Consider the following 22,355-nt stretch of genomic DNA (forward strand, 5'->3'; position numbering starts at 1 on the left):
ATTACTTTACAGAAATAACAAAAACCAATCCAGTATTGCATAGTAGGAGGTCAAAGAATTTGAGTAGAGCGACCTGGCTCATGCCTTTGAATTCTAGAGTTAGGGTCATATAAAGAAAACAGCATCCTGTGATGGACAATGAATGAAATGGTACCAGCTTCAATGGTTCCACTCAGGCTTCTACTCACCTATGGAATAAATACATTTTCAGAAGTGGTTGTAGTGAGATAAGTAAACACTGCATCATTTCTTTTAACACAACAGAAATGCTCTTTTGATTATTCAGAAGTCAATTAGTAAGAACTGCCTCCGAAGCCTCCTATTAGAGGTTTAATAGCAATGAGGTGCAAGTACACTTACCAGCAACACTACAATCAAGTAGAGATTTTTGCTTTAACAAAATCTATATTTATATGATTACATTTCCTATGGTTGAGGGCAGCTGTAATTAATGGATTTCCCTCCTTCCCCTAATGTAGCCATTTGTCAATTTAAACACAGAATGTCCAATCAATTTTGATGTATTTAGTAAGCAATTTGTCAAAAAGTGCTGCAGAGCAGTTAATATATTAATTCTTGTCATAGGCGTGCTTCTGACAACTGCAGGGCCTCTCCATAAAATTGTTCTTGATGAGCCTAAACTGTTACCCGGAACTTGAAGGTGCCCCTTTCCATGGTAGTAAGAGAGAAATTATACAAAACTATATACAAGAGGCAACTTTATGTACAGTCCAAATTTGCTTCAATTTGAATATATTCATTTTAGTCTATTTTTGTTCTGATTTAGAGTAAATCTTGTTCTTAAATGTGTTTGGCCCAAATGTGTCAAACGTCTGAAGGTATTTTTATACCATCCTTCCACAATAACAGGCAACTAGATTGAAAAAAAGATTTCACTTTCAGCTTTTGTAAGATTGACTGTGAACTTTATCAATGGAGTGGATACAATATTGTATTAAAATACATTTTTAAGGAGGAAATTGCTAGTCATTGGGGAAATTCATAAATTGCCTACATTATAAAGAACCCCAACAAGAATCATTATGGTGTTTGATTTACACAGCAAAGTCACAAAATAAATTATACTTAGCATTTATACAGAACCGTACATGTTCAAAACTCTTTACAAAAACACTTCACATCCCTTGTGAGGTGGGTACAGTAAACATAACCCCATTTTACAGAACTCAAACAGGGGAAGCAATTTGCCCCAAGTCACACACACTGAGTCATGGCAGAACTGGGAGTAGAATTCTGGGATTAAATGTCACCCCACTGAAGTCAATGGGAGTTTTCCCATTGAAATAACTGAGCCAGGATTTCACCCCTGGAGTTTTAGATTCCCAACCCTCCTCTTGTAAGAAAAGACTAAGACTTTCTTTGAAGCTACAAAAGCTTATCAGTACCTGCCTAGCAGTAAGAGCATTTCAAATAATGTCTACTTTTATATGGGTCTGTCAAACAGGAAAAAAAAAAAAGTCCCCTCAACATAATTGCTAGATCACAGATGGATAATACAGTGGAACTCCCTCTTACATTGCAGTCACTTTCTCCCGCCCCTCTCACTATCAGTGGAGGTTCACTATAACTAGAAATGTAATTTTAACACTGTGTTCTAAAGGAAATGGGGAGCTGCATTCTACTTCGGTATAAATACAGCTTCCAGGTTCACTTTAATGGAATTTTCTCATCAAACAAAAGGCAAAATAAACTACACAAAATCAGGATTAAAATCATTCTGCATTTTGAATACTTCTCTATGGTACCTATTCTATCTCAGTCTGAATCCTTCCTGTGCTATCAAACTTTGCATATGGAATGAACAAGGCTCTGTCATCCCTGTCTATCATGGGATGCTCTTTATATGTCTTCTGTGTTCTTAAGCCTCATAGGTTTCTACCAATGGTTTTCAACCTTTCATTTGCAGACGCCTAAAAAATTTCAAATGGAGGTGTGGACCCCTTTGGAAATCTTAGGTATAGTCTGTGGACTCCCAGGGATCCGCGGGTCACAGGCTGAAAACCACTGATCTCTGATAACGACAACCTTTCGCGGGCCCCTTAGACACAGTCTGCAGACCCCCCCCAGGAGTCCGCGGACCACAGGTTGAAAACCATTGGTTTTACTATAGGCCCTGGAAAACTCTCTCCTTTAAAGCTTATGCTGAAATAAATTTGTTAGTCTCTAACGTGCCACAAGTACTCCTGTTCTTTTTGCGGATACAAACTAACACGGCTGCTACTTTGTAATCTCTCCTTTATACATTCTCTTATACGATATATATCAATAAAACAAATATCGGGTCACTTTGGCCCAGTCAACAACCTAGAAATCACCGTGCACAATATCATCTGTAATGCTATTAAATTCACACATAAAATTGCTCGAAAGTCTTCAGGTCAAGAACAAAAATGACCAGAAATTGATGTAAGCAGGATTTAGAGCTGAAGAAAATTCACACACTAAATAACACATAATTGCTTTGATTATAGATGTAGTGCTGGGGCTCTGATTATCGTTATTGTGGCAGGTGACCGCTGCTTGAAGATGTATAAGCAGTTCAACATGTATGCTAGTTTTATTTTTTTTGTATGCATTAACCATAGTAAAAGCACCTAGGACAATGAATGGAGGCTTTAATATAAATGGGAATAAATAAATAAATAGTGCAGCATCTCTTTTTTCTCCTGGCTATTCATTATGATGGCAAAATTAGAAACTAGCCATTTACCTGTAGGTGGCTTCAAATGGCATGTCCCTAAGCAACTTGCTAGCTGAAAAGAAACATGAATATTAGCATTGATAATCTGTCCTACTTTTTTTAGATTCCCTATCAGAGGTGATCTAGGCCAAGGAACCCAGAATGAAGTTACTGCATGATTACCAAAATGGCCTGAAACACTATCACATTCATCCCACACAGTAATGCTATAAGCATCATATACAGCGACTGGAAAGGTGAGGGACTAAGGAACAGGAGGTGTAGGCTTCTGACTTACATATTTCCACAGACATTTAATTGAATGCAACGTACGAGTACCTATATGTATGCAAGTATGTAATATAAAGAGGAGGAGGTTAGCGGAGTAATTCCCTTCAGCCATGCCACAAAAGAGAAAAATCGCTTGTGTAAAGCTTTACCCACCAGTACCTGAACTAAAATTATTCATTAGAAAGAAACCTGCTATAGTTTCATGGTTGCAACTAATTAATTGTCACAGAAATAAAGCACACTTCAACAGCTTGCCTCAACAGCTCACACTTATTAGCCACGGCTTAATTCCCGAGTACTAGTTAGAGGAGGCAAGCTACAGTTAGAGAATAGAAAAGGATGAATCTTAGCTACTCTCCACAGAAAATCAGGTTCTTTACAGGTTAAGCTCCTCGGGTTGTGGACTGTCTCTTCCTATATATTTGTATAGTGCCTATAGTTCGGATAACACAACAGGGTCCTGATCCTGATTGGTGCCGCTGGGTGCTACAGGAAATAAGTTATTATTAATAACAATATCAATAATCTAGTCACACCAGATGACGTCACACATATAACACATAGGAAGAACAAAACATAACGGAATTTCCTTGCTTTAGTGAGATTGGTTTTGAAAGGGGAGGAATGGGAGAGGTCACAGCAGAATAAAGTGGGAAGCAGCACTTTCTTGATAGCAACAACGGCGGTGCCAGCAATTGAGGTGAAAAGAGCATGTGTTACGACCAGCAAACCTATAAAACACAGTTTCAAATGCCTGATATCAAAGTCCTCAAAATCATGATAGGTCTAAACCCTGTGCAGGGTAAACCCTAAGAAAATTACATCTGAAATGAAATCTGTTCCATCAGAAGACTAAGGAGATTCTTGGTCCTCTGACATTCCCACTTTGACCAACTGTGTAAGAAGCCTGAAGCAGTTATCAGCAGGATACTGATGTTTCCTGTAGGTCAGCAGGTTATGAATTTAAAATGCAGGTCACTTAGGAGCCATGAACTTGTAGAGACGTCCACATCCCTCCTCACCCAGTTTCCCCATTTTTCTCCAATGCGTGATAAAAGGAACACTGACTATTAGAGAGCTCAGGTAGAAGTGTACCGCATAGTCAGGATCAAGGTTTTTGCAGCAGATGTCACAGATGACCTCAAAGCAATCAAACAGCTGTTCAAACTCACTTACAACTACCCTTGGGATAAAGGTCGTGGACACTTGTTCAACAAAATATTTCTTCAAACAATGGTTCCTTTTAACCGGGCATATAACTTTACATAAAACTGTGAATATAACTTTAAAATCTTTCTAATAATATGGCTAAAAGCTGAACATAAATAACTAAATCCACTATTTTAAAACCGTTCTCTTGTCATACAGTTACCAATATCTTATTGGCCTACTTTGAACTTTCCAAAGATTAAAGAATAAGATTTTGCTATTCTGCTTTAGCATCAAACTGCATATTTACGAAAACCTGCAAAGTATACCCTTCAACCAGACTACCAGACGTTTCATTGTTCTATCCGTCTGCTGATAGAGGTACCCTGTGTTAGAAAAGCACACACAGTATTTTTCAATGACCTGGGGGCAAAGGTCACTTATTATAAATGGATAATGAGACCTAATGCAATGTTCTGAGTGTGGACAAAGAAAGGGTCTATCCATAGCCCCCTGTGACTTGGTCATTCAGGCTTTTATTTCCCCTGCACACTTAATGGAGCCAAACAATTGGCAGAAATGCTATACAGAAAGACTGAAACCGAGAGAAACTGCTGTATTGTAACTCTGATGGACAGATACAAATAGTGACCCTGAAACGGCGCCAGAATTCCTTTTACCACTAACATGGCAGACAGCTGTAGCATTCACCCTAAACTCCCATTTAGCCATTTGCTGGCAATTAAACTTACTGACGGAAGTGATAGCACATCAAACCACAGGCTACAGCTAATGTCAACCCATTACATTACTGCAGGTAAGCAGAGCCAGATAATTCCATTTTAGCATATATTTCCTAGGAAAAAGGCAAACAGGTATTTTTTTTCTTGTGAATCCTGTTTTGTTTAATGGAACCTACTTGCTCAGGACTTTACAGCGTAGCCTCAAAAATCAGAGCATAACAAAACTGGAAAGCAAATATATCACACAAAATTCAGAACAGTATTTTCTCTGTTAATACTATTCTTTATTGTCAATTTTCTTGATTTAAATCTGCAGTATTCAGATTTTCTTTTTTCCTCCTATACTCCTGTATTAGATCTGTCAACTTACACTGTTCCCTCTTACCTTAATTAAAATTTGATTTAAAAAAAACAAATCAAGGTAACTCAAACTCTGCAAATGAATTTTTAATACACATTTAGCTAGCATTTTTAAATTAACAAAATGTGTGCTATAAAAATAACAGATAATGTGTACAAGACTAAGTTATTAGGAAGGTATCTCAAAATAGTAAAATACGCTCAATGTGGAATTTTATCTTATTTTTCTTTCTTTAAAAGGCTCTCTCAGTACAAGAAGCAATTTGAGTTGTGTAGCTTTTTAAGCATTTATTAAAGTAGACAATGTGTCCATATTCATCCTTGATTTCAAGGTCAGGGATGAATCTGGCTCCCATACATGTATAACACTAAAGGATTTTATTTTCACCACATTTATACGACACATGACTACTAATTTAATCAGAAATTGAAAAAGTACATAAATAAAACTGTTCTGTATAAAGTTACCTAAATTCAGAAATCAGCCGTCTGTGTTTCCGGACACATACCGGAATAACTGTATGCAATGTAAAAATGTCTATATGCAGGTAAGTGTGCAGTGAAAATACTTATACTCAGTGAGGATGAAAGAACAAATGAACAGAAAATGTTGAAAAAGGGTAGGTCTGGCCCAAACAGGCAAACTGCATAAACTCACAAACGTTACTGGAGTGAGTAAGTTCAAGTTTCTATTGACCAGATTTCTATTGGCTCGGGAACCAGCCATTCCCATTTCTTTAAATAATTGCACAAGGCATTAACCTTGAAATCATTATAGAACAAAATCTATTGATAAACATGAACTTGCACATTGAACGCTTTTTATTCCACAAAAGACTCACGTATCTTCTTGAGCTGTTGCTTTTTCCCTTATACGGGCATGTTTATTATTAACAGAACAAGAGAATACATATTCCAGGAAAGAGGCAAAATACGAGACAGCATCCCATGTCCTGCTCATAAGGACGGGGAAGAGATGAGGTACTTTCTTCCACATATTAATTTCATCAAAGCAGGTGGAGTATTTTAATGACTTCGGCAGATGAAGCCCTAGTATATTCTTTTTTGGTCCTATTGCCAAAAAGATGTGCAATGACAACACCAGAAGAGGATGCATAAGAAGTAGCTTTCAAAGTATCAAAACTAGAACAAACCATCAGCAGCATGAGCATACTGAGCATAAGCAATTAGCTCACCCTGTGTTATGAAACTAACCAGTTACTCTGCACTATGAGCTACTGGAGGCGATTGACAAAACGTACAAACACATCACCTAGAGCTAGGAACACAACTCCAGATTTAGTTACCCAAATAAGTGGCCTGAATGTCAGCGGGGATGAATAGCGAGAGCTCTTGTTGACTTCAGTTGAAGCTATGGGTACTTGGCACCCGTGAATATTTACCTCGGAGCCTAACTTTAGACACTTACATTTTAAAATGTTGAGCTCTCTAAGTTGAATATCCTAAATAGTGCATAACTAACATGCACCCTCACAAGAATCCCTCAAACTCAAACAAATCAGAACCCATGTACTTTTATTTGAAAATAACACACTGCCAAATCCCAGCAAGACGCCTGCTTGTGTATTACAGAAGCTATTGTGGCTGAAAGAGACACGATTAATGCATTCATTTTTGTGCAGTTTTGCCCTATTTCTCTGTGTTTTCCTTTGCTTTCATGAAGCACAACATATACCAGTAATTTGTCTAAAGGAGTTGTGTTCCTACAATGATGTACACTTTTACCCCGATATAACGCTGTCCTCGGGAGCCAAAAAATCTAACCGCGTTACATCGAACTTGCTTTGATCCGCCGGAGTGTGCAGCCCCGCCCCCTGGGAGCACTGCTTTACCGCGTTATATCCGAATTCGTGTTATATCAGGTCACGTTATATTGGGGTAGAGGTGTATATGAACAACGTCTTCCAAAGGGAATGCAGTCCAAAGAAAGGTGATCAAATCTAACCACCTAAGTAGCAGTTTGTATACTAGTCTGAAATTTGCTCTTGCCAAATTGTTTATGGGAACTGGGGCAATGAATTTATTCCGTCCACAGCTTTTTATTCCAAATAAAACTTGTTCAAATTAACCATTTTTCCTTGAGTCCATAAAATAGACTAAATCAAGTCTCTCTGTTCTTTCAAACCTCAAATTCATGTTCTGTGTTCATTAGCATTTTCTCTCTACTATGAAATCATTTTCAATGTAATTTCTCTGGGTGGTGAAAGGTTTTATATTGTTCTCTGCTCTTGCAAAAGCAGTACTAATTTACAACTTGGTCATCCTTTCCATAGCAACCTTCACCAGATAATTCCAAAGATGTCTGCTGCAAATAGACTATACACTGCAGTGGGTCTGCTATCAAAATACTGGATTGGATTAATGCATCCACTTTACTGCCTGTGTTGTAAAAATATTAGATTATAGTCTTTACTTCTTCAGTTTTCACACATAAATTAGATACAGAATTTAACAATTCAATCTCTATACTTCCCTAGTGACTTTCATGTAGCAGAATTCCAAACTGATCTAATAAAAACATTAGTAATTCTTCCTTAATTAAGATGAAATTCACTCCTACAGAGAGCAAGCACAAAACCTGTGCACTATGTAAATCCCAGGTAAGCCCTATTTTGAAGGTTTAACTAGGACTTAAACAGTGTACAGGACTTGTTCTGACCCCCCACAAAACAGTAAATTTGACATTAAATAGAAAGCGAGGTGAAAAGTTAATGTCAGTCTTTATCAGCCACTGAGGTGTAAACAAAAATTACTCTTATGAGGGTTTTTCTGTGTAACAAAGGTAGGATTTTGTTTACCAGTCTGCATCATATTTATTTTGTTTGTTGATTATGAGGTAGCTCTACATCCTCTTCTCCCACTCTCCTTCCCAGGATGGACAATTTCTTTACTATTTCCACCTACATCGCTGTTTTCTCACCCTAATTATAATCTCCCAATTGCATTCACTGTCTATGCCACTCAATTCACACATCCAAATGAAACAAATGAAAATTCCAGTCATAATTCTTGACTGGGTTTTTAAGACTGGACCTCAGAAAACACATCCCCTATGGGTGAACAACATTTTGAACTATCAGAGCTAAAACATATTCATCTTAAATATGAAAGGATATTGCATCTAGAAAATACAGTATAAAGTACAGAATAAAAGGTATGCCGAATTAAAACAAAAAATTACTATGCCTTCTGAATAGTCTCCCAACCAATATTCCAGAAAGCATGCAACAAATGGACAGGTAGAGGTAATATCTCTAACTTGGCGCCAGTGTTGCTTTTACCAGTCATGTTTCAGACTTATAATCCTTTGACCCAGATATCCACTTTTTACATTTTTAATTGCTTAAACACGCTGGCATTGTTTGCACTGTCAATTAAGCAGAGGGTCTAGTTTTCCCAGGAGCATCTTTACCTATACAAAGAGTTTCTTCTTCATATAACTTAAAGATGATTATTTTATAATTTTAATCTCAGCTACCCAATTGAGAAAATAGAGTCTCACTGTTTCCCCATAATAATCTCCCCATTTTGTATTATACTAAGGAAAAGAAAATGCATGTAATGTTACTGAGCGTACAATGCAATATATGTTTGCTCCCTGAGATGAGGTCATGGATCTCGCACAATTTGTAGCAGGTGGCCAGACATCTCTGGAAATGCTGCCAAGATTCTAGAGGAAAGCAGCCGCTTGAGATTTGGGCTACAAATAGCCCAGCAATCAGGAATTCCAGGGGAGTGGGAAGAATGTCGACAAGCTGAGTTGTCAGCAAGCACCCGACTCATGAGGGAAAGTAAATACAAGCAACAGAAAGAAAGAGGCTGTAGGAGCATGACGATCTTAGGAGACCATGTGGGTATTCTCTCTGGCTTGCACTCATCTCCGGGATGTATGAAGCTCTATCTTATTGTCTGGATTCGGGTCTTCATGAAACCCTACCTAATACTCTATTACTATGGTTGTATGAAAACTCTGCAACTGATCCCCTACTGAAGTAAACTGTACCTTCCTGGAAAATTCTTTCCACAGAACTGCTTCCTTCAGTTCTAAGCTACCAGAACACCAGAGATCTGCTCCCCAATTCCTCCTCTGGACCCACCCAAAGAAACCCACCCATAAATAAGGGTTGTCACATGGTATGTTGAAAACAGAACATTCACAATTAAAGCTAAGATACACTACAGATTCTCCTGCATTTGGACACTATTGGGAAACTCAAGAAAGTATTTAGAAGATGCCCTATCATGTTTAGATGTACCTTGCAACACCAGCTACAACAGTGCCACATGAACGCCTGTTCTCACTTTCAGATGATGTAAATAAGAAGCGGGCAGCATATCTCCCGTAAATGTAAACAAACATGTTTGTCTTAGTGACTGGTTGAACCAGAAGTAGGACTGAGTGGACTTGTAGGCTCTAAAGTTTTTAATTATTTTGTTTTTGAGTGCAGTTATGTGAAAAAAAAATATATTGTCAAAATGCAACTTACAAATGTAGAAAAAAAGATTGCACTACAATACTTGTATGAGGTGAACTGAAAAGTACTATTTCTTTTATCTTTTTTACAGTGCAAATATTTGTAATAAAAAATAATAAATTATAATAAAATTAATAATATAAATGAGCTCTTTACACTTTGCATTCTGTGTTGTAATTGAAATCAATATATTTGAAAATGTAGAAAAACATTCAAAAATATAATAAATTTAAATTGGCATTCTATAATTGTTTAACAGTGCGATTAAAACTGATTAATTGCAACTTAAAAAAAAAATCTAGTTAATTTGTTTTACGTTTATCGTTAATTGCGAATAATTGACAGCTTTACTTTTTATGGCATATTTTTAACCTGAAGCAAAATTTTTCTAGTTGAGCTACAAATGGCTACTTTCATTAAAATAGGAACTTGTTGAGACATTTGACCAGGGCCATCCATAGCCATTTTGGTGCCCTATGCAGCCCCCAGGCCTCTTTGAGGGGACTGACTTGGGAGGCAAGGGGGAACCACCCTCTAGCACTCACCGCTGGCACGGCTGGGAGCCAGGGGACCAGAGCAGGCTGGGGGCGGGGCTGGGGCAGAGCAGAATTGGGAAGAGGCAGGGCAGGAGTGGAGCAGGGGCGGGGCCATGGGGAAGAGGTGGAGCAGGGGCGGGGTCCATGGGGAAGAGGTGGAGCAGGTGCCCCAAATTTCCTGGTGTCCTACTCAGCTGCGTACTTTGCGTATGGGTAGGGACGGCTCTGCATTTGACATAACTTTAACTACATAAATTTCAGCATGCTGCTACATTTCTAAAATTGTATTTGATTGAATTTTTCATGTTGAAAAGTGTCTAAATCATCATTCGTTCCGCATCCATTGCCTTATAGAATAAACATTCCCCAGTCACTAGTATTTGAACACTGGATTTTTTTTTTTAAAAAGGCTTGTTGATAACAATGCTATCCTGTCTCAAGAATGTAAGTTAAGAAACTGTTTTAGAAAGTCATCATTTCACATTAAACTTACAAACATACAAAAAGACAAAAAGTACTAAACTACTTACAGCCAGAGAGCAGATATTGGTAATACTGCACTGCATCCGCAGCTAGGAGCAATGGATGGTTTGCATTAAATGGTGGTTGCAGTTCATTCCACTGAGGAGTTCTGAGGACACAAGAATATTAATATTTAAGCTAATACAGAGAATGTAAATCAGTGTCTGTGTCATCACGAGCTTGTACAATGTTTATAATTATTTAAATTAGCTTGTTCAAGCACTGAAATACACAGCAGTCAGTTGAAAAGTGTGACCAACTCACACAGACTGTTCGGTGCAGACACGTTTTTGCGGACAGTACTATATACTGAACACAAAAAGGGATCAAGACAGTTTAGAAAATGTTGGTGAACTCTATGTCATGCTAGCACTGTTTAATATTAACACACAACAGAACCTGGGGAACATTTGTGTTTTCTTATACTACAGTTTCTACTGTTCTGTAAAGGAAAACAAGCAGCTACAAAACTGTGAAAACAGAGCTGTGTAAAGTTATTGACTATTGATCCAATTAGAATTTGCAATTCCATTACAACCTGCTCATTTCAACAATAATGGTTTAGAAGACCGTGTTGTAATTTTAATTAGGGCTGGCCACTCCTAAATAGCTTGGTAAATGAAATATTGATTAATCCAGTCCAGGAATGAGTAGTACTAAAGAATATCGGAGCCTACAAAAATCAATGGGAAAATATTTTAAAATGTCGAAAGCACTGACAATATTTTCTCATCAATTTCTGTTTGTTTTATTCCACAAGTCAGGACTAATTTCTTCAACTATGATTGATAAGATTCTACATTCAACTACTTACAGGAAGTCTTGCCTAGCTTCTTGCTGTATGTTGCACACTCCAGTCATACATCTCAGTGCAGAACTTCAGTACTATATTTTCACTGCTAGAAAAATTAACTGTTTCTACTCTTAGTAATAAAAAGAAGCTAAATTATATTTGATTATTTTAAAGGAAATTAGCATTGATTTCTACACCATTCAACAGCTAACTCTAAACTTGTGTAGATTGACTGTGTGTCTAGATGGGGTGGTAGAATTTCATGCTTTATTAAAAATATAGGACCAATTTCTGATCTGATTGGAGTCATAAAAGGTTTTGCTACTGACTTCCAAAAGATCTGGATTTAGTGCTTATCCAATGTTCAATCCTGATTGGTGTGCTGGATGGAGCTGAATAACCCTCAATTTCTACTGAAGTCAATACGGGCTGAGGTCATGCACCCCCTTCCTAAAATGGGCTCAGCACGTGTTGAATAAGGACAAAGAGAAGAGCAATGCAAAGGGATGAGCTACCTAACCAATGTCCAGCTGGCTCTCGGACAGGTCACCATTTCCAAAGGAGTGTCATCACTGATCTTCGGAGCAGTGCTGAGTGGACGTGGTTCCAATACGTGTTCTACCAGGGTACCATAACAACTGATAATATACAGGGATTCCACCACAAACTGTTTTGATTGATCTATGGGCAAGAAAACATGGAAAACATCTATTATTACAACAGAATAGCAGAAACAGAAAATATCTACAATAGCAGTGGCTTTCCTAAATTAAAAAAAAAATTGCCCTTTTTATAAATGTTCGTGGTTGACCATGTCAAATTAACATAATGAGGGGAGATTCTGGAGTGGTATGGGGAAGTAAAGCACAGAGCATGCTTCTTTCTTCCCTGACATTCACAAAGGACCAATTACCATATATGGCAACTAAGTGGGGCGGGTTCCCTGACTGCCTCCTAGGAATGGGGTGTATTTGGGTAGTCACGTATTCCCAAATCTATGTTTAGGTAGCTACTTCCGACAGGTACTTCACCCTAGAAATATGAAGCAGCTTCCAAAATGGCTGCAGGGCCACTCCTGAGTAGCACATCAGAGGCATCTCTGAACAGCATCAGATCACAAGTGACTTTGTGGTCATTACTTTATTATACAAAGTCATTGACTCATTTTGCAATTTTTATTTTCTTGTAAATTGGTCCTGTATCGTAATGGCACACTCCTGATGCCCTCAGTTTCCAATGACTTCCAGAAGTTTGACAGACACCATGTATAGTTGCAAAGATAATTAATAAGTAAAAAGAACAGATACACAGTATTTGGTCAGGAGCTATTTTATAATGAGATAAACCAAAAGCAAGATAAATACAAAAAAATCTAATCTAATTATTTTCTAATAAACAAACCTTTTTCTCTTTTTAGACCTGGATTGTTTGCAAACCAGGATCTTGATGAACCGAAGACTGCAGCAACACAAAACTCTCCTCCCACAGATTTACTAGGTGAAATCTGTGGAGCTGGTTTGGTTTTGCTTAAAATAAAAACAAAGTAAAATTAACACAAGGTAATTCTCAAAGTTACATTTACTAGTGATCCAAGAGGGCCCTCACTCAACTTTCATTCCAAGTCCCAAGGCCCTGATTTTCTGAATTACTGAGCACTTCCAGCTGTCACTAGTTTCAACTGAAATTGTGAGTGCTCACAGTTTCTGAAAATCAGGCCCCAAGTGTTCCTTAACTGCTGACCTTTACAAACAGGACTGTCTAATAATGCAGAATTGTTTAAGTTGTTTGAAAGACGCAGTATTGCATATCTGCAATCATCAGGAACAACTTCCAGATTGAATGCAAACATTTTTACACATCTTATAATCGAGTCTCTGGGGAAAGAAAGTCTAGATTCTGGGTCAATCACTTTAGTTGGCTTCCATTTTCTTGCATTTTTAAAAAGGAGACACTGACAAACAATCCTAACATGTTCTGCGGTGCAGAGCTATCTATGTTTGGTTTCAATTCCGCTGTGGGAGAAATGGGATGGGAGCAGAGAGACGAGAGAAAGGAACATGCAGCGGATACAAGGCAATAGAGACAACATGTACAATAATAATGCTATGTAAAAAACACTATTGCACAGAATGAAATTAAGAAATGCTGTCCTCTGGGACACCATAGAGTGCATGTAGCAGATCCAATGGTATGTAATTAGGTTCAGTGACGATACCATTCAACATTTTTTCTTCTTGTATCCTTTAAAAAACATGTGTTTTTATAATTTTGCCTGGGTAAAATTGATCAAAGGCCAATCTAAACCAGGAATCTGGAAATTAATTAAGACCCCCCCTACACTGGAGGATTATGTTCGGTTTTACATGTATTCAGAATCATTTTCGGAGCAATGTTCATTTCCTCAGTTAATTTAACCACAAAATAAATAGGGCTGCCTGAGATGCTATTTTCCCTTTGCCACAGTCCCAGCATTCTCCTTTCCCACAATCCCAGTCTCCCTTCTCCCTCATACGTCTGTTTCATCCCTCTCTCTACTTCTGTTTCTCTCATACGCCTTTGCATTGCCACCTTCTCCCCTTTGCTTATTTTCTTTGCTGGCTTTGTTGTGCCACAAAACACCATCCTTCCGTGAGTGCTGAATTTATCATATTCTCTGTTCTCATTCCTCTGAATTTTGGAACGATGTGATCTTCAATCCCAAAGGTATAAGCAAGACCCTATTTTTATTGCATTATCATGGACTCAAGTGGCAGAAAACCAAACAGAAAAACAACGGATAATAAAACAACCCTAGTCTGGTGTGTAATTATAAAGGTACTTGCATCGTTCATATTAGTCAGCATTTTTTTTATTATTAACTGCTTATAAGTTGGTGATGTGGCTCAGCAGAAATGAACCGGCAGTAACCAGCAAGGATTTATTTCAACAGAAGCAAATTTTTAATCAACATAATTAAAAAATCAAGTTACCATAAGCAAAAGCAAATATAACAAGAAGGATTCCTTGAGCTGGGCTTCAAACAGCCTTCTCTGCTCCTGCATGGATCGGCTCTACCCTCCCAAAGGCATTCTCATCCTCCCATATCTCCACTAGTCTTGTTTAAAACTCGATCCTGCTCCCCTTGAGGTCAAAGGCAAAATGCTCACTGACATCAATAGAGAAGGATCAAGCCCTTCCAGCCCTTCCTGGGTGCACAGTGAAGCTGGAGTGTGATGGGAAATGAAGTAGTGTCCCTGGAGAGTATCATGCCATTATTTCCAAGCATTTAAAATTCAGCTGGGGGAGGGAAGGGTGGACGGGGGGAGGGAAAAAGTGCCTTCAACAAGAACTCATCCAAGGAGTGAATATTTTTTCTAGACCATTGAGAGAAATTGGCTTTGTCATTTTTAAGATTGAGAGAAAAGATTAATAGTTTGCAATGATACTGCATTTTCAGGCAAAGAGTTCAAAGGACTTTATAGACAACAGTAATATATCTCCCAACACCCCCGGGAAGACTGTATTATGCCTGTTTTAGAGATGGGTCAACTGAGGCACAGAGAGGTGAAGCTGCTTGCTGCAGGTCACACACGAGAATGTTTTGTTTTGAAAAACCTCTCAAAAGACTCTTCATTACACTGACTTAGGGCCTGTGCCAAAGCCACAAAAGTCATTGGAAAGACTCCCAGGGACTTCTGTGGGTTTCTGAGCAGGCCCCTGCCTCTCTTGCATCTGTGAAAGACCAGAATGCCCCAAAAGAGCAATTACAATGTATTGTATCAATAACCCGATTACTGATCTACCACACAGCACCTGATATATCAGATTGTTACAACTCTAATTACAGACTACTGGGTCAGAAATCTGTGTTCTAAAAAGTTCCCAGCTATAGATTGTTAAACTGCCTTGTTTCCAAAGGAACTATCACAATTTACATTAAAATGTTAGAACTGGCATTGAAATATTAAAATGTTGCTAGACTTTATGATACTTTTTTTTTAAAAAATAGCTTATAAAAGCAAGATTTTCTACCATTTCTATCACAAACAATGTATCAATCACTACTTTTTAGTTCCTTAACTTCCAATGAAAAGGTATCAATAGATTATTAACACATGATGAGGGTCTCTTGCAGAAATGGAAGTGGAAGCTTAAATGTATGCACATATGAATATTGCTATTTATTGAAATACACCTCAATCAATAAGTGATTGTATTTCATATAGAAACAGGCGAGTCTGGTATGACAGTAACTTGCATATGACTGGTTGCATATGAAGCAAAAATTGAGTGTGAGCATGATCGAGATGTATTAATTTCTTCTGTCACCAGTTTTGCAGATAATTGTGAATATTTTAATAGTAAAATCTTAGAACAACAAAAATATTTTTGGGGGGAACATATGCATGAAAAGACAGGAAAAGAGGAAAATATACTCTGGGTCAAATTCTGCTCTCAGTTACACTGGTGTAACTCTTGGAATAACTTAATTAGCTTCAATAGAGTTTTATGAATTTACAGCAGTGTAACTGGTCTTCTAATCATAAAAATGAAAATCTCTATTGGGGCTTTTTCCACCCCAACTGCCAAAGAATTATGCTTGTCCAAAAACAAATATAAGCACATTTAAAGGAAATGATATAAACTACATTATATTTACACCATATCTTTACAACATACATCTTTCAAGGGATGCTTTTAAGTGTTGGTTTTCAGTGCCAAAACATTTTCTGTTCAAGAATAATGTTTTGTAGACAGAAAGTGGAGACCTTGTAAAACATGGTTCTCATGTGGTTAAACTTAGTACTGTTAAAAAAAAGTTGTGTATTATATTTGGTTTAGACATATTTCTGAACAAATTATAATGATGTCAACAAATCCATACTGGAAAGTTTTATAACACAGGAATATTTAATGTTACCCCCAGTCTTAATTTACCAGAGAGTTTTCTTTAATACATTCCCAAACTACTTTCCCTTAAAGGACTTCTAGAATTCAGTGGTTTTCAAAACTGATACGTAATGTATATTCATATAATTGTGAATTTTTTAACATCTTCTTGGAAACTATAAATCCTAATTATTATGTGTACGTGATCAACTTTTCAAGCTTCATAAATGATAACAAAACAAGAATGGTGACGATAGGTGGTGACTAACTTGTTTCTACTGTGAACTCCTGCTCTTTACTCCCCCTTAACCTGTCGACACCTCATAAATTTCTTTGAGTACTGAAATTATAAGCCAATTGGCATCACGTTAAAAAAATAAATTTAAATGAATATTTAAAGTATAATAACTTTCAACACCTTAAACCATAATTTTTATTACAAGGGATAAGATGCAACAAGATAAAGCTAAAAAAAGAATAAATCAGTTTATAAAACAAGATGGGAAACTAATGAGTATAAAGTATACATTGTCCTTATTTTCACTGCGTCACCTTGACAGATGATTGCACTATATTTAACAGATACCAAAAAGATCAAAGATCCTATTTTTCTAGGTCTGGGTCTTTTTGAACTACTGTACATGGACCAGCAAGGCGAAAAGACACGACTAATAACAATGGGACCCATAACCCCCCTCCTGTGGGCCAATCTGCAGGAAAGGACAAAAAGGTGGAGGACATCTCTTAGAGGTTCTCTCTGATGGAGACTTCTTCCTAATTATTTCGTTAGTGGTGCTGGGGAGTGTTCTCACCTGCCCCTCCAAATGAACAGGCTATAGGCCCAACTCACAAACCCTATAGATCCCTGGGATCTACAAGAGACCAGGGCCATCTACCTTCATCCACACAGGTCCTGGCCCCCCCACACCACTTCGCCATGCTCTGGCTCCAATGGAGCCACTCTCGCAGCCAGCAGCAGGGTGGGGTAAGGCCCTATGGAAATGGAATACTGACTCTGGATGCTTTTTATTTTCATCTTGAGCTCTGCAGCAAGCAGGAGGAGGGGTATGGGGATGGGGACCAGTGAGATAATGCATGTCCTCCGCCTGCACCTCTTACCACACAAATCCCTTCTTAGGTCTGGCCTCAGGTCTGGGGGAAGACACTGCCTTTATGCATGGGAGGGAGATGTATGTGAATAGGATCCCCTCTGCATGTGGATCTCAGGAGCACAATTTAGCACAATAATAAAACTTCACCCCGCTTTAACTCTAATGCAAGTTTGTTTGAATTAGTAGTGAAAGACAGGACCCTATATACCACATCTTCGAGTGCTCTACAAGCTCTTACTCCAATTGAAAACAGCAGCAAATCTCCTATTAAAAGCCAAATTTGTCCTACAGAGAAGCAAAGAAATGCCAGCAATTTTTTTCTGAAACAGCGACCAAGCTGGGTACAGAACCCAGGAATTCCTGTCCCCCGGCCAATGTGCTAACCACTAGGAAACAATGCCTTAAATAATTTCTTATTGCACTTAGTAGAAGATTAAAATTGAAAATGTTCATGAGTTCACCAGTTAAAATGTCAAAAAAAATTAAGCCCCTACTTTCTGAGTAGTATCAAAGCTGCACAATAAATATTTAATTTCCCCATACATGTAGGTCCTGATTCAGGGGAGCAGTTAAGCACACACTTAAATCTATTCAGGAGAGAACTTAAGTCCCATTGACTTCAATTTAAAGTTAAACACATGCTAGTGACCGTCCTTCACTTTTAAGATGGAGTGACCTGGAGGGGAAAAGAGGGGGAGCTGGTAAATGCCCCCCGGGTAATTACGGAATAAACATGAGGGTACCTGCACTGTACATTTTTATCTGCCAGGTGGTCCCAGACATCTAATAATAAAGTTGCGGCCTGATTAAACCCAGGTCAAATGTCTCCTGTCCTTCTTTTGGCATAGCCAGAAAAGGTGCTGTCCTCATATAGTTTGTGCATGTATAAGGTTTGTGCATGTTCTGGGAAAAATTAGAAGAGCAATTGCTTTAGAAAAGGACTTAAAGAGAAAGCAGTTGATAAACAAGAGAAAGGCCCCATTTCCTCAGATCTTGCAAAGAAGAGACTTTGAGAAATAAAATGTAGGCTTTTTTCATGCCTACAGTATAACAGGAAAAATGATTATTTTAGAAATTAAAGATAATTGCTGATTGTTGTAACAAATCCTTAGGCTTAACTTCTACAAATGTCTTTTTTGTTGCATCACAGTAAAAGTGTTTATAAAAGGATCATAGCAGTGATACTAATTTAAACATTCTGAATTTCGGTTTTGTTTTGTTGTATGAGATTTAAGGTGAATTATAAGTAGTAAAATATTTTTTTTATCTAAGCAGACAATTATACAGTACCAAAAACAGGCATACAGGGTTTCTCAAAAAGCTACATCTGTCTGAAAAATAAATTTTACCCTTTTAAATATGAGTCTTAAAATTGTGGTTTCATAAATGAAATAGTTACATGAAATTCTTTTAAAATTCATTTTAAAAAGCAAAAAAAGGTAAGACATTCATATTGCATTATTGTATGTTTTTAGCTTCAATCTAGGAGATTAAAATCTACTAATTAGGTAAAAAAGATAATTTACATACATATGATATAATAGAACTGATCTACAATTTACACTGTATTTGGGTTAATTAGTCTCATTCTACCTGTTTAGAATTATGTTACCAAAGAATAAGTTTTCATGTTTGTTGCATTAACAAAGACACCAACTGACAATTACTATCTGCAACCTACAAACTGGTGAACAACTGAAATCTCTAAAATGTTAATGTATTTTAATTTTGAAGGAAAAAGATATATCAACAATAAATTAGTAAACAAACTGGTAAATAATGTCTTTCAAATTACCGGCAGGAAAACAGTGCATGAAATTTACAGTTACATTTGCAAGAATACTCAAAAATTGTATCTCTCTCAAGAATAACCATGGTGATGTCAAATTATAAATGTTGTAAATAAATTACGGTAGTTAATAGTGTTTTGCCTAAAAACAAGTAAATAAAGACATGATCCCAGTTTCCATTCCATGGAGCAAAGAAGAAAAACTACTCCAAAAATATTTACAGGCCCTTAAATTCAACAGACAATAAATTGTCAAATCTTTGCTCACTCTGCCGACATAATTTGAAGTCTCATTAAGATTTTAATGGAAACAACATGCCTTTTTCATTCCCTGCCCCCATTTTTTTGTCCCAATGTCTGTGTAGGCAAGTAAAGACTATTTTCTTGTGCACCAACACTGGCATCAAACAGACCACAAAAGAGTCTTGTAAAAGACAAGCAATGATTTTAAAGTCTATTATATTTCATATATTCCTCTCTTTAATCTAGGTCTTTTAATCTTGTTTCACTCTAAAATCATTTCTGGTTGACAAGTGTCTATGACTGTCTTTGTTGAAGCTAGGGGAGCCTGCTTTATGAATCTAGGCTACTGATGCATCCATTTATTAGATAATCCACCTTCAAAACTTTTTGTCTGATGCCTGTATAGTTAATAGGGAAAAACTATCAGATGGAATACTCAATTACATGGAAAACTACATTTACAAATGAATTTTAGGAAGATAATTTCAGTATGTATGCAAAAACACAGGTTATTTTACCCCAAAAGGGCCTATCTAACTCTCTAGTACTTTGAGTTATTATTTCTCGTAATATCTGCAGCACAAATGCTTTCATAATTCATTTATATTTTAAAAACTATTTTGATGCTACAGTATAGACACTAGTATAACCCTCACATAGTAACTATCCCCACTATAAGGAAATTCCACGTTATTTCCTTTTGTTCTTGGCCCTTATTTAATAGAAATTGGTGCCCCATTATTCTTGTATTTAAGCTAGTTCAAATATTCCTTTCAGTATCTATCCTTTCCATTCGCTTAAGAATTCTGTAGACTGTGAGGTTCTTAAGCCCCATTTTTCCACAGAATATAGATTGAGGGATAATATTCTGATCTGGATGTAACAGGGATATATGTGAACAATTCCCATTAGTGATCATGAGAGCTGCATATATAAATCACTACACACTTACAGTATGTAGTCCCCAATAGCTCTTGAAATCTTCTGCCTAAAATCCTCACACCCCCATATCATTCTAGTTATCTAAATCTGTACCCGCCTGATCATACTCTTTTTAGAATAAAGTAACTAGGAGAGTACACAATACTGCGAGAGTGGCTGCACCAGTCTCTTGCACAGAATAACTTCTTACGATTACTTTTAATGCTTCCATGCCTGTACAGTATTTTATAAGCTGGTTGTGGCAATATGCGGCAATGTTAAATGTTTAAAACATTTTATTACAAAAATGTGCTGACTATTAAGCAACAACATGTCTTTTGACATGGTGATAAGAACTTCGGAATGTCTGTTTATTTAGTGTTCTTAAAAATGTTTCATCATTTAAAGTGGTTTCCTGAGTGGGAAATGGTTAGTCATTATAATATTATTATTTCATTTCTCTTAGTTTAGTATTTTATTATTACCTAATTTTACGTTCTACAGAGAAACCTATAGTAGCTGGTGTCTTCTGTCCATAAGCAAGGAAAGTGTTTCGACACTACACTGTGTGAAGTGTGTGTGTATGAGAGAGAGAGAGAGAGAGAGAGAGAGAGGCATTATGTTTTTAGAACAGATATTGTATTCACCTTTGCCTATCTGGATTATTTTTTATCTTTTCTAACATCTCGGCTACTTTAAAAACTAAATTTCCCTACTTCAAATATTAATTAAAATGTCAACTTTAAAATATTAAATATCATGAGAGAAACACAGTACACATATTTGTTTCTTGAACACTTGATGGCGAATATTTATCCATAGTTTAAAAGTAGGTGATAAGTATACAGTTCTTCCACCTATGGATCAGCCCATGCAGTAAAAAAAAACAATTTGAATGTAAAGTTATTTTCAGTGATAACACCAAATGAATTATAGGCATGCTGGGATTGAACTCAGAACTCACCAAGGAGCTTTTATGGAAAAACATCCTGCTCCAAACAGGTAAGGTCTTCATGTAAAGGGGAAAAATGCACAAAAATTAGATGAAAACTCATTATCGACAAGTACAGTGTACATCATGCTATTAAGATTTAAGATAAAGGTAAATAAAATAATTTTCATAACTGTTTGCAAGGCCCCTGAAGGTATGCTGAACTCTAATGTAACCAACATGCTGATGAGGACCACAACCTCCAAACACTTACTCATGTGAGTAGCCCCACTGACATCAATGTGACTACCCATGGAGGCAAGTGTTTACAGGATCAGACCCTTCATGCAGTAACTGCTGTAAATATAGCATCCACATGCTGTTATTGCTTTTAATATGGACAGATTTTGAAAAGTTAGACAGTATCGTTTTCCTTTTTGAAATGCTCTGGCAATGCCTTGTAAGAGGCACTACAGAGGAAACACAGAGCTGAGGGCCTTAAAACAACGTTCAAGTCAACATTAATAATCAGATGAACGAAGTAAATTAGCATCAACGGCAGCAGATGTGTGGGTGTTTGTCATTAAATGTTTAAAATCTGACAACGAGAGTCGGAAAAAATAATTGCCAGAAAGAGTTCAGTCCGATAATAAATAAACTTCAGGTAGAACAACCATCTTTTAGGGAAGTTCTCCCCCCTCCCTCTTCCTCATTTTAAAAACACAATCCTGGAAATGAAAATGCATAACAGTGGCATGACACGCTAGTCTTTTTTCCTGACAAGCTAGTTTGGAATGCAGCAAAGAAAAGAATCACTAATTTTAAATGCAACATCCGATATAAAATCTAATACTGATGCACAACTTAATATGTTTGGCCACTTATTAAAATTCTCTCTA

The 22,355-nt window shown here is 37.1% G+C and overlaps 1 protein-coding gene across 19 annotated transcripts in view; it reads right to left on the bottom strand.

Annotated features, from left to right (window-relative positions):
* The window catches only part of BCAS3 (BCAS3 microtubule associated cell migration factor), a 488,284-nt gene that overhangs the window by 274,460 nt on the left and 191,469 nt on the right, over positions 1 to 22,355 (bottom strand). For 9 of the 19 annotated variants that reach the window (XM_065573036.1, XM_065573032.1, XM_065573030.1 and 6 more), the window contains 4 exons: positions 21,490 to 21,534; positions 12,993 to 13,117; positions 12,107 to 12,272; positions 10,807 to 10,907 (listed from right to left, as the gene is read on the bottom strand). In XM_065573036.1, coding sequence (XP_065429108.1) covers positions 10,807 to 10,907; positions 12,107 to 12,272; positions 12,993 to 13,117; positions 21,490 to 21,534 — 437 coding nt within the window. Of the gene's footprint in view, positions 1 to 2,731; positions 2,775 to 10,806; positions 10,908 to 12,106; positions 12,273 to 12,992; positions 13,118 to 21,489; positions 21,535 to 22,355 lie in introns of all 19 variants that reach the window. The other 10 variants (XM_065573033.1, XM_065573037.1, XM_065573040.1 and 7 more) reach the window with 2 other exon arrangements.

The sequence above is a fragment of the Chrysemys picta genome, chromosome 19 (genome assembly GCF_011386835.1).
Source record: "Chrysemys picta bellii isolate R12L10 chromosome 19, ASM1138683v2, whole genome shotgun sequence".
Lineage (NCBI taxonomy): Eukaryota > Metazoa > Chordata > Testudines > Emydidae > Chrysemys > Chrysemys picta.